Below are 17,468 nucleotides of genomic sequence, written 5' to 3' on the forward strand. Positions count from 1 at the left end.
CTCCATAATAACCTGTATCAGTATTTAAAATTTTATAAAAACACCACCTCGCATAGACCTTATTCATTATTTACTCTTCACTATCATTTATATCAGTCATATAAAACTTCATTTGAATTATCAGGTATTTATTTATTTATTTATTTACTCTTCACAATTATACGTATCATAGTGACTTGTGTTGAACTTCATTTCACTTATTCAACTTCATTTACAATCTCGTATTTCAGAAACAAAGATTACTTTGCTTCTTTTTCCTTCACCATTTTAATTATTTTGGCTTATTTCTTGGTCGTTTCACTTTGTTGATTGTCCGTCATAGGAGACGAAGTACTTAATTTAGGTTTGCTTCCAACACTGTACTCTAATCTGACATAACTCACCTCCACAGGGTGGCAGTCTAAACGTTAAGAACTTTCTTGGTGGGTCCCAACTTCCGATTCGGCCACACGTGTATGTCTTTGGAACTGGTCTAACCACTGCTTTGCTGGTATTACAAACAATGCTGGTGTAGGTATGTGGTGGCACAGAGCTATATAGCTGTTTGCCATCATATGGGTCACTTGGCTTAGGACAAACTCGATCTATAAATAAATCAATATTAACGGTTTTTAAAAACCCACAAATATTACATTACTTTCAAACAGGTGTTGAAATGTTTACCTGCTAGCATGCAATTTCTTACTTATTTTTTTTAAATGTGCTGTTAAGAAAATCTTAATCTTTCAAAAAACAAATTACATATACTGCCTCATATTAAACCTATAAAATGTATATATTCAAATTACAAATTCAATAGAGAAACATTTTAATAATAACTTGGATGTTATGTTTGAATTTCTATAACCAACATTTTCAACATCATTTATGCCATACACCATGCCAAACTTTCAAAACAATAATTATACAATTATGGGTGTTTCTTGAGAGGACTTAATTTATTTAGCTCAGCTAATGTGATATACATGACTTGAATACCAGTTACCTTGCAGGAAGTTGTTTATAATATGTATAGAACAAGCAAAATCGAGCTGCATACATTTTCAAACAAGTTGCAAGTAAAATGGTAACTAATGGAAATGAAATTAGTATTATAGGATATTAAAACAGGCATCAATTTTGTATCACATTTATGTCCTGAGTGAAACAATTTTCAGTTGTCACAAGCGAGTGACAATGAAAATTATTTCAAGAGAGACATAAATATGATACGAAATGGTAGCAAGTTTAATATCCTATTTATTACCCACAATCGATCTTAATTGATATCACTCAACTCATTTTGCTGATGTTCCTGTAAGGTCGTAGTGCACCAGTCGATGACGTCATCGTACAACGTCAAAGTGTTACTTCCCACTTGGCGTTCTAGTGTGACGTATCACTTTGATATATACCAAGATATGTTTAACCATACGGGTAATAAAAATTATTTCTGGTGACTGTCACAAGTCTTTAAATTATTTCCAACATGTTGGGAGGTGATATTTATCTGCAATGAGTCATCTCTTACATGGGTGTGTAAGAAATTATAGATTCACCCATATGTTTTAATAGTTCAGTTGTTAACTCAGTATATCAAGACTAATGGATTCAAAATGTGGCTACATTTGTTAACAATCAGCATTGTTGATCCAAATAATTTGCATCAGCTTTGCTATTAATTCACAATTATTAAACACTGATATGTGCAAATTGTGTTGTTCTGTGGACATACCTTACCAATTAAGTGATGAAACAAAACATCCTTTTTTTTGTTAAACAAGACTGATTTATATTGTATTAAACCTATACATTATTCTTGTGAATGTCGTAAATCGTTTGCTTTTTAAGACTTTTTCTTTCTACAGTGCAGTACCAATTTACAAAATTATTTTTAATGATAAATTCTCATTCATAATTTGAAGAGATTTCACAAAATAGTGTACATCCTGCATTATATGTAAACTACAGGTATGTACCAAAATATTGGAACCTGGTCAGAAATGAGGCTTGATATTGCTCACAACAGTAGGTTACTCTTTCTTTTCTTTTTGGTGCACAAAATTCAGGTTATCTATCTAACATATGAATAAAATAAACAAGTAAAGGTTAAACAGAAAAATGAACATGTTGACTCTGAAGGATAACTATCTGAAACATTCACAACTTATTCAACTGAAACATTATTTTTCTTCAGAAAAAAAAAAGTTCACTGCCCAGATTTGACAAAACAAAAATAGTATATTAAATGTTGTTTATAGAATCAAATTTTTTTGAAACAATTAAAAATGTCACATGTATGACATACATTCAAAACCTACATCCAAACATATAACCAAACTTACACTGTACAAAGACCTTGAAGCTACAAAGTCCTTTGTTTTTAGCACTGTTCTCAGCAACATACACAACAAGATATTTCCCCCACAGAAATGCATCCCCTGAAAAAAAATAATATATATATATACACATGTATATGTAGTTTAGTATAATCATACCCTAAAAACAAAGAAAGGAATGTACATATTATGAGACCTAAACATACCGTTCAGTCAGTGGCCATTAGAGGTTTAATATATTGTAATTGTGAGACATACTTACAGTATTACAGAAAAAATCCATTGCTGTCACAAAAACTATTTTTAATTTCAAGTAATTGAAAAATAATTTATGCATTCAACAATAAGTAATTAAAATTCATGTTTAAATACAGCTTTAGAAAAAATTATTAACAACAAACTAATTGTAAGCTGTTGTCCTAGCAATGCATTCCTGTTCCAAAGATAAAGGTTGTCTGTCCAAAATAAGTCATGGTATTTAATCTGTAATTGAAGCAGTTGAAATGGCAAACAAAGAGGTCACAAACGCTGATGAAAAATGCACCAGTCATCCGTTTAATTTGCCAAGCCTAAAAGAAGGAAACCACTGGAACTGCCTTTACCTGATGAGTGAGTGTTGGTGACAGTGTTCGCTCCTCCAGAAAACATTGGTTTCGTCCACTCAACTGGTGTGATTCTTGAAACTCCATATTGCGTGATATCTGTTGGACATGAGGTAGGTAGTACCAATACCTTTTCTACAATAAAATAATTGAATATTATTACAACTATTACACTATCATGAATAAAATAGAAACATAGTTTCCATTCTTGACATTTGAGCATTTGTGATACAAAAAATATAATACTTAAACTTAAATAATGTTCAAGAATAGCCATTAATAACATGTACATTGAACTAGTGTAGCTGAAAAGGAATAATGTCAATTTTCAGTCCAGAATTTCAATTAACAAATCCATAAGGGCCAGATAATCTCAAACAACCCTATGGAAATGTTTTAATAAAACTTTCATTTGGCTAAAGATTCAGCAGTGTAAAATACTTTATTTGCATGGCTCGCAATTTTTGCACAAAAACAAAAATCACCATGTACGCCAAGTTAAAATTTTGTGCATTATTGATTAAAATGAAAAAATAAATAAACATGCATTGAAAACAATGTATTTTAAAACAGCTTAATTTGGCCTTCAAATGTTAACAAACTCAATTCTACATTAATGTCATCAACACCTGCAAATAAGAAAATGTCCATGGTAAAAAAAAATACAATGAAAAAAACATTGTAAAAAACAAAACAGTATGGTAATAAAATATGTTGTGGAGAATAAAAATTCTGCAGAAATCTTCAAGGTACTGCTGAATGCCGCAGGCAATTGCAGTGGTTATGTTACATTTGGTTTTTAAACTTTGATTATAAATCATTTCCCAGCCTATATCATTAATATACTATATATATCTCACCAAAAGGGGCACTGAAGATTTAAAACAAAGATGTTCATATAATATGCTTTTTGGTGACACTGTTTAATCTGTAACCGGTCTCAGTGGTGTAGTGGTTAAGCCACTGAACTTATGGATTCATATATCCCATCTAAAGCAATTTTTTTTTTTTTTAAATTCCAGCAATGGCTCCAACCCAGAGTCAGTGCACCACTAGACTCAATAGGGAGGTGTATGGTACCATACACAGTCAGTGCACCACTATACTCAACAGGGAGGTGCATGGTACCATACACAGAGTCAGTGCACCACTAGACTCAATAGGGAGGTGCATGGTACCATACACAGAGTCAGTGCACCACTAGACTCAATAGGGAGGTGCATGGTACCATACACAGAGTCAGTGCACCACTAGACTCAATAGGGAGGTGTATGGTACCATACACAGAGTCAGTGCACCACTAGACTCAATAGGGAGGTGTATGGTACCATACACAGAGTCAGTGCACCACTAGACTCAATAGGGAGGTGTATGGTACCATACACAGAGTCAGTGCACCACTAGACTCAATAGGGAGGTGTATGGTACCATACACAGAGTCAGTGCACCACTAGACTCAATAGGGAGGTGTATGGTACCATACACAGAGTCAGTGCACCACTAGACTCAATAGGGAGGTGTAAGGCCCCATACACAGAGTTTCATGGGTGCTATTAGCTATTATGGGTCTCTTGAGTGTATATGACCCCACATAGGGTATGATTACCCGGCAGGCACTGCATGTTCCGTGTACCCAGGCTCAGGTAATACCAAGATAGCTCAACTGACAGCAAGTGTGGAGCATGGCCCTGTCAATTTAAGTAGTGCCATACTGAAATGGAAGTACTGCAGGTTCACCATTCATTTTCACATCATCTATAGGTTTGCAAAGTCCAAAAAAAAAGGTATTTGTCTTTGTGTTAAATGTGGCATTTTTATTTTTGGCTGGTTGTTTTTAAATAAAAAGTTTAATCTGCAGATTTCCACCACAAGGTAAACTGGGATACTCTAAGAGAATGTTTAATAACAAAACCACTACAACCAAACAGGCTTTTTCTTGTTGATTAGCCAGTGCATTCCTTGGAATGAAAGGGGCGGGACGTAGCTCAGTGGTAAAGTGCTTGCGTGATGCATGGTCGGTCTAGGATCAATCCCCATCGATGGGACCGTTGGGCTATTTCTTGTTCCAGCCAGTGTACCACAACTGGTATATCAAAGGCCATGATATCTGCTATCCTGTCTGTGGGATGGTGCATATAAAAGATCCCTTGGTACTAATGGAAAAATGTAGCGGGTTTCCTCTCTAAGATTATATGTCAAAATTACCAAATGTTTGACATCCAATAGCCGATGATTAATAAATTGATGTGCTATAGAGGTGTCGTTAAACAAAACAAACTTCATTGGAACAGAAAACAAGGAAAATTAATTTTTTAACCCAATGTAAGCATTCTAACCAATTAGTTACAGAACTAGTTTAGGAATTATATGTAAAATTTTAATGGGTTTTTTTTTTTAAATATTTGTAGAGGAAATAACTCCTCTTAACTGGTAATATAACTTATGTTTAACCTCCAAAACAGGAATATTTTATTACTGTTATATATGTAAATGTTTTTTTACCACCTGCAGTATGAAGCATAAAATTGAAGCATCATGATTTTATACTTACGCCACAAATACTGACGTTTTTAAAGAATACTTATTTTGTCTTGACTAACATTATTTGTTTTTATGTACATACATGTATGTATCTATTTCTTTGCTTCTATTTGTATGCAAAATACATGGTTGAAATATTACACATGACAACCTACTTTTTAATGGCATTGACAAATGTTTTTGTGTTTGTCTGAAAGTGTTACCAATAGATGTTAAATTATTTTAAAAATTACTAACTTGGATCAGCTTGAGAACAATCTGGGGGGCCAGAATATCCCCGAGGACATGACTCAAATGGCTTTTTAACAGTTGATGGGTTAATCATCTTCACTCCAGCTGAGTAGATGAACTCATTCCAGACAAAGCTAAAATCTGGAAACAGTCTCTGTGGATAGTCCAGAGCTTCCTGCACTTCAGTGCTGAACTCGAGAACACGGTTATATATGGTCAACTGGCTTATCCAGCCATTGAATCCTTTATCCACCACAGGCTTCTCCATAGCTGGATCATACTTGCTCCCAAGAACCAGCCAGATACTAGAAAGATAAGATAATTGCTTTACATATCTAAAACATCATATCACTATAATCTTTAAAACTGGCTACTGCACTCATGCAGACAGCAATAGAAATCCATGGATGTTAAACTATTGAGACATCTTCAAAACTGGCTACTGCACTCATGCAGACAGCAATAGATATCCATGGATGTTAAACTATTGAGACATCTTCAAAACTGGCTACTGCACTCATGCAGACAACAATAGAAATCCATGGATGTTAAATTATTGAGACATCTTCAAAAATGTAACACTTAATCATTCTGAATAAAGCTCAGTTGTGAAAATCGTACTAAGTAATTTGAATGAATGTATTAATCACTGATAGAATCAATTTAAAACAATGCAATACCTTGGATTAATTGCATCACATAACAAACATCACTGGTACTAGTGAGCCATCATGTTTATTTTTACTGGACAGTACATTTCTGTATATGAGTTGATAAAATTGATAAGCTGTTTGGTTTGAGTAACAGTACAAATATGATTTCTTCATTTGCACTTGTATCTTGTAATGTCAGCCCAGTGGTAAAGCACTTGCTTGATGTGTGGTCGGTTTGGGATTGATTCCTGTCGGTGGGCCCATTGGGCTATTTCTCGTTCCAGCCAGTGCACCACGACTGGTATATCAAAGGCCATGGTATGTGCTATCCTGTTCGGTGCATATAAAAGATCCCTTGCTACTAATGGAAAAAAATGACCATATGTTTGACATCCAATAGCCAATTATTAATAAATCAATGTGCTTTAGTGGTGTCGTTAAACAAAACAAACTTCTTCTTTCCCCAACTGAAAACGATCTTAATGGCCACTCCAATATTAGATCAATAAAATCATGGGACACTGCTCAACAAGCAGTAATGCATTATGCCTCTTTTCAATCACTATCAGATATGAGTGACACTGTGATATGAGATGGCAGTGGCTTACATCGCATGTAGGAAGAGGAACTTCTAAGAAAGAGCAATCAGACTGTGAAAGAGCTTACTTTCCATCAAATATAAAAATCCTACATCCACATTAGATACTGTATCAACCTTCACTATATAAAAACAATTATCTTGAGAAAAATACGAACACTGCCTTTTGTTAAAATTAAATTGTCATCACCATTCTAAAGAGCTATATTTAACTGTTATGCCAACAGGAGCACACTTACTTCTTGTCAAGAGTGACTCCCTTTGCATAATTCTGGATGGGATTACTGTTGATGCTGTTGACAATGAAGCTTAAGGTTCCAGATGCACTGTCCCAGCTGATGATGATGTTGTTCCATCGACCATCGTTGTACTTGTAATATGGGAAGTTAATTTCTGTATCATTGCCATCAAAGTTGATATAAAGACCCTTCTCATCCACCCGCAGAATCTCTTTTTTCTCACTTAAACAATTTGGGGTTCTGTCAAAACAAACAGCTGATTAATAACATGCAATACAGACAAAAGAATAAGTGCACAATCATAAAATTCAGAAAAAACCCCAGTCAAATCTGGTCCTCTCTATTTTTTCAGTTGGTTACTAAACAAACAGGACCTACCCATAGTAACTTGTTTCTGGTAAAATGATATTCATTATAAAATTTAGAATTTGCAGAAAATATGAATGGGGTTAACAAAATATTTATTATTGTGGTAGCGAAATATTAACCATTTCTTAATTTTTAAATTTGTTTATATTTTGTAACTACACTGTATATTAATAATGAAGTTAAAACAGTAAAATCAACAATTTTTTTTGTCTAATGTATTTTCAATAAATGTTACTAATTTATATATACAAAATTAATGCAGAAAAAGAAACATTACAGGTATCTACAAGTTAAATAAAGTTGTTGACTGGTTTTGCTTCCTAAACTATAGATTCTACCATGCATTGAAACCAAAACGGAACAGCAAAACTAATTTTGTATTGATATACTTATTGGAGACATATTTATAGAATATTAAATGAGATTCCATTTCATATCAAATTTATTTCACATGGACATCAGAAGTACTTACTTAACAGAAAACATGCTGAAAAATGTTCCTGTGCCATCTTTTTTCCAGAACTTGACCCAAATGCTGATAGTTAGCTGGTTGACTTTGAGAGGGATTGGGTATGGCACTGATGCCATATTTGTCTTCTGTGGCAATTCAAACAGCAAGTCATAGTTTCGGTTGACATCTAATGAAACAAGAAGAACAGTTTATGAATAACAATGTTTAAGCTCCAAAGTCTTTTTGAAATAGAAGATGCACAGTTCAACTGCCAAGTTTTATTTAAAGTTGTTAATCCAAAATAAATTCTTATTAATATAGGCATACTATAGGTATATGTAGTATGGGGAATACAATTAAATTGTTCCCTTGAGTTTGTGAAACAAGATTTACTATTACATTTTCCCATTTTCCATCATTATAAAATGATTAAAATACACAATGTACATGTAGTACCTAAACTCAATGTGACAGTTGACTTTTTCTTTTCCATTTTCCTACCCACTCTAATTATTCACAAATTATTTCAGATACTGTATGAGCAATTATTAGTTGAAGACATTTTAGCTTTATTTTGTTCACTTTGTATAATAAAATGTCAGAAAGTAGTGAAAGTATCACTTGCTATGATAATGTTATTCCTCACCTTTAGAACAGGCAGCTCCCGTTTTATTAACAGGACATCTACAAAAGTACTGATTAACACCATCAATGCAAGTACCGCCTGGACAGGAGACTCCGTCACAGTTGTTGATATTTTTGTCACAGTTCTTGCCTTTATAACCTGAAATACAAAAATATCATGATTTACAAACAATATATACAGTCAAACCTGTCTTAAGCAGTCACACACAAGGGAGTAGAGAAAAATGGCAGCTTAAGACAGGTGGCCACTGATTACAGGTTGCACATTATCTGTATTTTAAAATGTATTTTCACTGTAAACTGGTCCTACACTGTAAACAGGTCATGTACTGGCTACAATGCTCAGTTATACTATATCGTCACATACCTGTACCAGTTTATATTCAACTAATACAAAATAAAACAAAACCTAATATAAAGTTAAACTGATTTCTTTATTTATATAGAAGTTTAAAACTACCATCAGATGTAGTTAATCCATGAATAAAACTACTTCACTTTAAAGAAATCTCCAATCTGTCTTTGTTTTGTTTCAACTTCTGTTCTCTTGCTTGTTTTAAGGTCTTCCAGTGCCATGAGAATCAAGAAAATCACTTCACTTTAAAGAAATCTCCAGTCTGTCTTTGTTTTGTTTCAACTTCTGTTCTCTTGCTTGTTTTAAGGTCTTCCAGTGCCATGAGAATCAAGAAAATCACTTTTGTTGTGGGACAGTGCAAAACCTTTCAGTTTCTTTATTTACTCTCTGCATCATTCAATGTGCACACCTGTTTGTGTGAATCAGCTGTTTCCCTCTCTTCTTCGTCTGACTTCATCCTCGCTGTCAGTCTGGGAGTTCTTCCAGAATTTCTGTTGTCGATCTTGACCAGTCCTCATATTCATCATCCACAGCTTGCTCCTGGTCATCTGGTTGTATTAGTGCAACAAACCTGCTTTTCTCAAAACACTTGACTATTGTACTGGTCTCCACTTCGTTCCCTGACTGTGATTTCCTTCAACAGCTGACAACTGGTTTTTTTAATGTTTTTCTATTTGTTCTCTTTCTTTCTGAATTTCAGTTTGGTTGCTTGTATAATTCCATGGCTGGGTTCTTGAAGTTGTACATGCTGGAAGATATTTCAGTAAAACATTCTCCAGATGTAAGACAAGGGGCATTGTCAACAAACAGCAGAAGTTTTAGTTTTGGCCTCGTCGTCTCATTTTGTTATCAAATGTTTTTACCCACTTGGTGAAAATCTCCATATTCATCAGTGCCGTATTATTCGCAGTCTACATCACAGAAAGTGTCTCTGGCTTAACCTTTTTGTAACACCTCGGTATAATCGACTTTCCAATTACCAGTGGTCTAATTTTTTCTCCACTGACACTTGTGAACAGCGCTACAGTGATTCTTTCTTTCAACCGTTTGTCACCTGCACAATCATCCCCCTTCACATACAGTGTCTATCTGTATGTATTACTGTAAAACAAATCGGTTTCGTCCATATTGAAAATATCTTCCATATCACATCCCTTGCATAAATCTGTATATTCTGGCATTACTTAAATAAATCTGGCTGAGAACTAAACAATGTAAAACTGGTCACTGCAATTGGCACGACATCGGACATGCATTGTTGTATAGTCTGACACCAAAATAAAACAACAGGCTGGCCAGGTGTTGTTTGCTATGACACTTAACAAGTGGATGTCTTGACGTCTTTCGTGTGATTTTGTTTTTGAAATCAGATTTGATCGCAAATATTAAGGCGATTTTGACTTACCTCTACTACTAATAACTTGGTAACTTGAGCAGACTTTTGGAGAGAAAAAACATCCCTTTCGCCGGCTAGATTAGACTCTAGGAGGTGGTGGTGGGTGGAGGGGGAGAGAGAGAAGGATGTATAAATATCAAAACAGGACTTCCTATCATGTCTCAGTTCATACATTTTGGGCTGGATGCTGATTAATCAAGGCAGAGCAGGCTATCAGCCAGAACAATCATTGAGTACACATTGATGGGCCCACTGGGTGAGCCATAAAAGGAGCTACATACAATACTCCGCTATTTTGCAGCATTAGGAAAAATAGTAACAGTGAACGACAAGTCAACATTAGAACAAAAGTAATAGTAAAGTAGACTATAGACCATTAAACATTGAAAACACTTAGATCGTTCCCAGAAAAACACATATAAAGTAACCTCTCTATCTGGGGCCTAATTCACTAAACTCTCACAACTTTGCGATCTCGCAGTGCAATGCTAAAAGACTTGCAAAGAGGATGCTTTGTTGTCTAGTAGAGCCTAAGAGAACTTTGTGAATTAGGCCCCTGAATTATATAAGCAGATGGGCACAAACCTGATGGACAAGTGCATTCATAGTCATTCGTTGCCGTCTGAGAACAGGTGGCACCATTTTGACAAGTGTTAGCATTGCAGTGATCTACACGAAGCTCACAGCCATCACCCTCGTAGTCTGCAAAAATATCACAACCATGATGTGAACAGTTCAGTAATTATATAATAATCAAAATATATCATAAGAGGATGCAAAAAATTCCCAAAACAATTATACTACACACTATTTTATTATGAAAGAGCTATATAAGTAACATTTATTAGAAATTAGTCAACTAAAATTTATAATATCACACTGACCACAAACTGAATTACTGCAAAAGGCTAATTTGCTCTGTTTTGGTATACTATAGCCCAACCCATTATTATCTTATCTTGGTCAGATTATAAGTTGTTATTACCCACATGGTTTACAATAAATGGTTACATAAATTATACCATATTCAACATCTGCAGTTGCCCATGGCAATCAGCAATGTCGTGGAGTTTTTAATTCTCCACGGTACTTTTTGCCTTGGACTATATTAAAAAAAATTTCAATGGCATGTTTTCTTTTTGATGTGGACATTTTCTTAATTGCAGGGGTTGCATATTCTGTCTGTATAGCAACTGCATTGATTTATAAATCATTGGCTATTGGATGTCAAACATTTGGTAATATTTGACATATAGTCTTAGAGAGAAAATCTACTACATTTTTCCATTAGTAGCAAAGGATGTTTTATATGCAGAGGATAACAAATACCACAGCCTGTCAATGTTAAAAGAGTGATTAATAACAAACCATCAGTGCAGTAGCAGGAGGCTGTACCGGCTGTCTCGTTGCAGGTATTCATGTGCTGACATGGATTCGCATTATAACAGATACTGGGACTGCTTTCACATTTCTTACCATACGTGTTAGCTTTACATCTGTAAAACAATTACAGTTTATTAACATATGTGTTAGCTTTACATTTGTAAAACAATTACAGTTTATTAACATATGTGTTAGCTTTACATCTGTAAAACAATTACAGTTTATTAACATACGTGTTAGCTTTACATTTGTAAAACAATTACAGTTTATTAACATATGTGTTAGCTTTACATCTGTAAAACAATTACAGTTTATTAACATACGTGTTAGCTTTACATCTGTAAAACAATTACAGTTTATTAACATACGTGTTAGCTTTACATCTGTAAAACAATTACAGTTTATTAACATACGTGTTAGCTTTACATCTGTAAAACAATTACAGTTTATTAACATATGTGTTAGCTTTACATCTGTAAAACAATTACAGTTTATTACTATACGTGTTAGCTTTACATCTGTAAAACAATTACAGTTAATACCTATGTGTTAGTTTTACATCTATAAAACAATTAGTTTCTTACCATCCAATGATTCTTAATAGGATAGGATAGGATAGTATAGATACCATATTAAAGTGCCTATATCCAATTAAAGTTCAAGCACATCTATCCTGAGCACAATACCTAACGTCGCCAGTGACTGGGTCTGGGACAAAAGGGGGGATGGGGGTGAGGGGGGAAGTTGGAAATAGGCAGAATCTGTAATAGCTATTAGTGAAAAAGAACAGAATTAAAAAAATTAACAAGCAAAAAATATAAAGGAATTGACTGCTGAGCCGAATATCTATATAATTTCAAGCATTTTAGAAGGACAATCCAAACATAAATGAGAGAAAGTAGAGAGGATTGGACTATTTAATATAGAAAAAAAGACAAAGCTCCAAAACCTGTGTAAACTGATGGTGGGACATTCGGAAGTAGGCGAAGAAATGATCTTCATGTGAACTCAGTTCACGTACTAATTTATGGAATTCATCTAGTTCATTCCAATTTTTTTAAGATCTTGTGAACCCAAATTTTACTTGTTTTTTTCCAAGCACGTCTCTGTCTTCACGCCAACAATAGCAGAAGTAACATCTCCCCGTCTTTACATTATCTAGCCTTCGCCATGATGGTTTACATGGTAAAATTATCAAGTTATTATTATTTACGTAAAAAAAAAGAGAAAACACTGCACAGTTTTCCGCACTGTATAATTTTTTTAAAAACATGCAGTTTATTGCTTTCCGTTTGCCGCTCTCCAGTGTAATTAGGCCTTAAAAGGAGTGACTGGCAATGGGCAAAGATTACTGCTTAAAATCAACATGTATATTGGTATATTTAATTAATAAAACGGTAAACGTGTGACAGCTATTATATACAACAGGTGCAGCCATTGCCTTTCTGTGAGCCAGTGGTTATGTAATACTTAATATGTCACATCAGGTATTAGTCTTAGAACTGAAGAAAAGAATGTATCGGTCTGTTAATTTTTGTGGAATGATAAAACAGGCATGTGTTGCAATGTTCTGTAATAATATCCATCCCAGTAAGCCAACAATAAGTATATATTATTTTCCAATACAGAATAAACCACCATTGTCAAACAAAACAAACTGAGATAACTGTCCAATGATGTATCATGTTTTGTCTCTTACACTGCATTATTTTTCAGAAACCGACATACTGAAATGATAACATGACTGTTTTCATAGTTAATTGGTCTATTCTTTTAGCCGACTCCACCTGTGATTCCTGATTGGCAGTTAGATTACCAGACAAGGCAATTGCTATTGTTTGATAGTGTCGCTGCCATCTAGACACAAAAAGAATACGTATCAGTATTATTAACATCACAGGGTTTTGTGATGCATTTTTTACCAATCTGCTGTGTCATGACATGTCCTAATACTAATATTTGTTTAATGGTTTGGAGCAAATGTAGGCACTTGTGTTATTAGCATGTTGTGGATCATAAACCCTGTTGTCATTTGGCTGAAGAAAATTAAAACGTTCTCCAACAAATAACCTGTCACCCCTAAAATGGTAATGGACATTATCAAATACAGGGTTTATTACTGTAAATAATTCAGTAATACTATGGATTTTAAGTGTACTGTCTCATCTAAAATCACTGAACTGACCAATTATGTAGTTTTAAAGAAAAGGATATTATCACTTGGGTTATCAAGGGTGGTCATTGTAAGCTATGCATTTTGTTCCTTGGATTTTTGCAGAGGGAAAAATACTGTATTCCCATTTTGTTCTGTTATGTTCAGTTAAATAGTTTATTATATTATATTATCAGGGCATTTATGTTATTTTACCAGTCAGGCTAATCAAAGAGAAGCACCATGCCTTAAATTACTGCATTTGTTTACAATGTGCATACAGGAGTAGTAGTTTGGTGTAGTTTACAGGAGCTGACGTCACTTCCCTTAACTTCCCGTCCAAGCTAGAGAACCGAACGTGATTAAAAATGAACAAAATGGCTCCTTCCAGTTAGCAGAAATAATCATGTTTTTTTTTAATTAATTCTAAAATTACGTGTTTTTCATTTCTTAAAGTGTCAGTATGTGTCGGTGGTCCGAGTATGCATCTTTTTAAGAGATAAGGTTCACCTTAAAAGCATGACAAACAGCTGTAAGTGGGTTAGAGAGCAAGATGGAGTTCTGTGGTAGAGCACTTGCCTGAGGTGCAGTGAGTCATGGGATCAATCACCCTTGATGGACATTAGATTTTTGTCCTATCCCAAACAATGCAACACTCTACATTTAATAAATGGGAAAGTGCATACAAAAGGACCCATGCTGCTTTTTCAGTAGGAGTAGCCTATAATGGCTCTGTCATTGTCCAGACCACCAATAATAGTTTCATATACTTACCATTTGTGACACCCAATAGCCGATGTGTATTATTGTGCTGGGGTGTTGTTAAGCATTCAAACCGCTTAATGCGTGGTCGGTTTCGGATCGATCCCCATCAGTGGGCCCATTGGGCTATTTTTCGCTCCAACAAGTGCACCACGACTGGGACATCAAAGGCCGTGATATGTGCTATCCTGTCTATGGGATGGTACATATAAAAGATCCCTTGCTGCTAAATTGGAAAGCGTAGCCCATTGCATGTCATATAATCATAAATAAAATGTGTTGAGTGCATCGTTAAATTAAACATTTCCTTGCTTCCTTCATTTGTCCAGACCACCATGTCAGACACCATCAGTCCATAGTTTGAAATGTGCTCATATCTTTAAACACATATTCCTTTCCCTTTTAACAGGCAGACAAACACTTTGTAGACAATAATGTCTTTTTATATATAAAAAAAAAAACCTGCAAGCTTCACTGCTATCATGCATTTCTAGAATCCTCAGATGATGGGCTTCCAAACACCCCCTACCCCTACACCCCCTATTTGCCTCAAGTTTGGTACCAACATATATTCGAAAATTTGGCTCCTGTATATTATTAAAACAAGTTGATAAACATGTTCTTGAACAGAACGGCAGAAATGTTATGTTTTTTTAAGAATATAACAGCATACATGGACAAGAAAAGGATCTAGTGACTAAAATAGGAATAGCTACATACTTGCAGAAGAAGTCATTAAACAGATTGAAACAGAGAGCTTCGTTGTTGCAGGTTGATTGGTTACAAGGTTTCACAAGTGAGTGACATGACTTTGGATCTTTCCATCCGCTAGCACACTGGCAGTAGTAGCTTCCATTTGTATTTGTACACACGCCACCATGGAGACACGGATCACTAAGATCACACTCATTGATGTCAGTCTGAAATTTACAGAAACAAAATTTTAAAATGTTAACCGTTATTTATTTTGCAGCTTACGATAAAACTGTAATTGCGGAATTAACATTAAATTTCAGAAAATAAAGTGAATGTTGTATTATATCATTACATTTTTGTTGTTGTAATGTTTGCAGTTTCTGGTAAACTCCTACAGCAAAGTACGAGACACAATGTAATAATTTTCTTCCTTTATATACTCTTCAAAAAAAGAAACGCAAAAGGGTACAAATGGGTTATAACTCCGATTTTATGTTTCCTACCGGTTCATGCTTTGTGAATATAAGGTCATTGCATGTCCCAAACACATTCCCACGGTTACATTCGATCAAACGCAGCTACTGTACAATAAAGTTCCAAAATGTGAATATTCGCAAAAACGCAGCCACGTGCAAACCATGTCACCACTGCACGTGCGTTGTCTGCACGTGCAACATGAACACCGACAGTATAAAAGTGCAGGGTGTTCGCTTGCCTGGCCTCTGTATCTGGCCGACAGTTGACAATCCAGGACATGCCACGTCTCAGTGAACCGCAGAGAAACAATGCCATCGGCCGACTAGACGCAGGCGAATCCAGAACGGCCGTTGCCAGGGCATTCCATGTGTCCCCAAGCACCATCTCCAGACTGTGGGACCGTTACCAGCAACATGGATCAACACGTGACCTCCCTAGATCCGGTCGACCACGGGTCACTACCCCTGGGCAGGACCGCTACATCCGGGTACGCCACCTTCGGGAATGATTGACTACTGCCACCTCCACAGCCGCAGCAATACCAGGTTTGCGCAGGATATCCGACCAGACCGTACGGAACCGCCTACGTGAGGTAGGAATTCGTGCCAGACGTCCAGTTCGAGGTGTCATCTTAACACCACAACACCGTCGACTCCGACTGCAGTGGTGCCAGATTCATCGACAATGGCCTCAACTGCGATGGAGACAGGTGTGGTTCAGTGACGAGTCCCAATTTCTGCTCCGACGTCATGATGGAAGATGTCGCGTGTATAGGCGTCGTGGTGAACGTTATGCGGCAAACTGCGTGCAGGAAGTGGACAGATTCGGCGGGGGTAGTGTCATGGTGTGGGCAGCCATCTCACACACTGGCAGAACTGACCTGGTCCACGTGCAGGGCAACCTGAATGCACAGGGCTACATTGACCAGATCCTCCGGCCACACATCGTTCCAGTTATGGCCAACGCCAACGCAGTGTTCCAACATGACAACGCCAGGCCTCACACAGCACGTCTCACAACGGCTTTCCTACAGAACAACAACATTAATGTCCTTCCTTGGCCATCGATATCACCTGATTTGAACCCAATTGAGCATCTATGGGACGAGTTGGACCGACGCCTCCGACAGCGACAAACACAGCCCCAGACCCTGCCCGAGCTGGCAGCAGCCTTGCAGGCCGAGTGGGCCACCATCCCCCGGGACGTCATCCGTACTCTGGTTGCTTCAATGGGCAGGCGGTGCCAGGCAGTTGTCAACACACGCGGAGGCCACACCCGGTATTGACTCCAAATGACCTTGACCTTGGTGGTGTGTCCTATCACTTACTCACAATGGACTAGAGTGAATTGTGAACAATCCTGCAACATTTGGTAATTATCGGACTCACCATTCAATAATTAAATCAATTCTCCAAATGTTACGACAATGTGGTTTTGCGTTTCTTCTTTTGAAGAGTATAGTTTATTTCTAGATAATCATTTCTGAATATGAAGATGATCAGTATTTTATTCCCGAAGACCCATGTTTAACATGTTACAACCGTTACAAGAGTAAAATCCGAGTAAAAAGAGTACATTAAAAAGAAAAACATTACAGTTG

The 17,468-nt window shown here is 36.1% G+C and overlaps 1 protein-coding gene across 1 annotated transcript in view; it reads right to left on the reverse strand.

Moving 5' to 3' along the window:
* LOC121379679 overlaps positions 1-17,468 on the reverse strand; it is a 179,487-nt gene that overhangs the window by 57,448 nt on the left and 104,571 nt on the right. Inside the window, exons 42-51 of the mRNA XM_041508328.1 lie at positions 15,416-15,615; positions 11,767-11,894; positions 10,984-11,100; positions 8,649-8,786; positions 8,024-8,189; positions 7,183-7,422; positions 5,699-5,997; positions 2,921-3,055; positions 2,325-2,420; positions 384-584 (exon numbers count right to left, since the gene is read on the reverse strand). Coding sequence (XP_041364262.1) covers positions 384-584; positions 2,325-2,420; positions 2,921-3,055; positions 5,699-5,997; positions 7,183-7,422; positions 8,024-8,189; positions 8,649-8,786; positions 10,984-11,100; positions 11,767-11,894; positions 15,416-15,615 — 1,720 coding nt within the window. The remainder of the gene's footprint in view (positions 1-383; positions 585-2,324; positions 2,421-2,920; positions 3,056-5,698; positions 5,998-7,182; positions 7,423-8,023; positions 8,190-8,648; positions 8,787-10,983; positions 11,101-11,766; positions 11,895-15,415; positions 15,616-17,468) is intronic.

The sequence above is a fragment of the Gigantopelta aegis genome, chromosome 8, assembly GCF_016097555.1.
Source record: "Gigantopelta aegis isolate Gae_Host chromosome 8, Gae_host_genome, whole genome shotgun sequence".
Classification (NCBI taxonomy): Eukaryota; Metazoa; Mollusca; class Gastropoda; order Neomphalida; family Peltospiridae; genus Gigantopelta; species Gigantopelta aegis.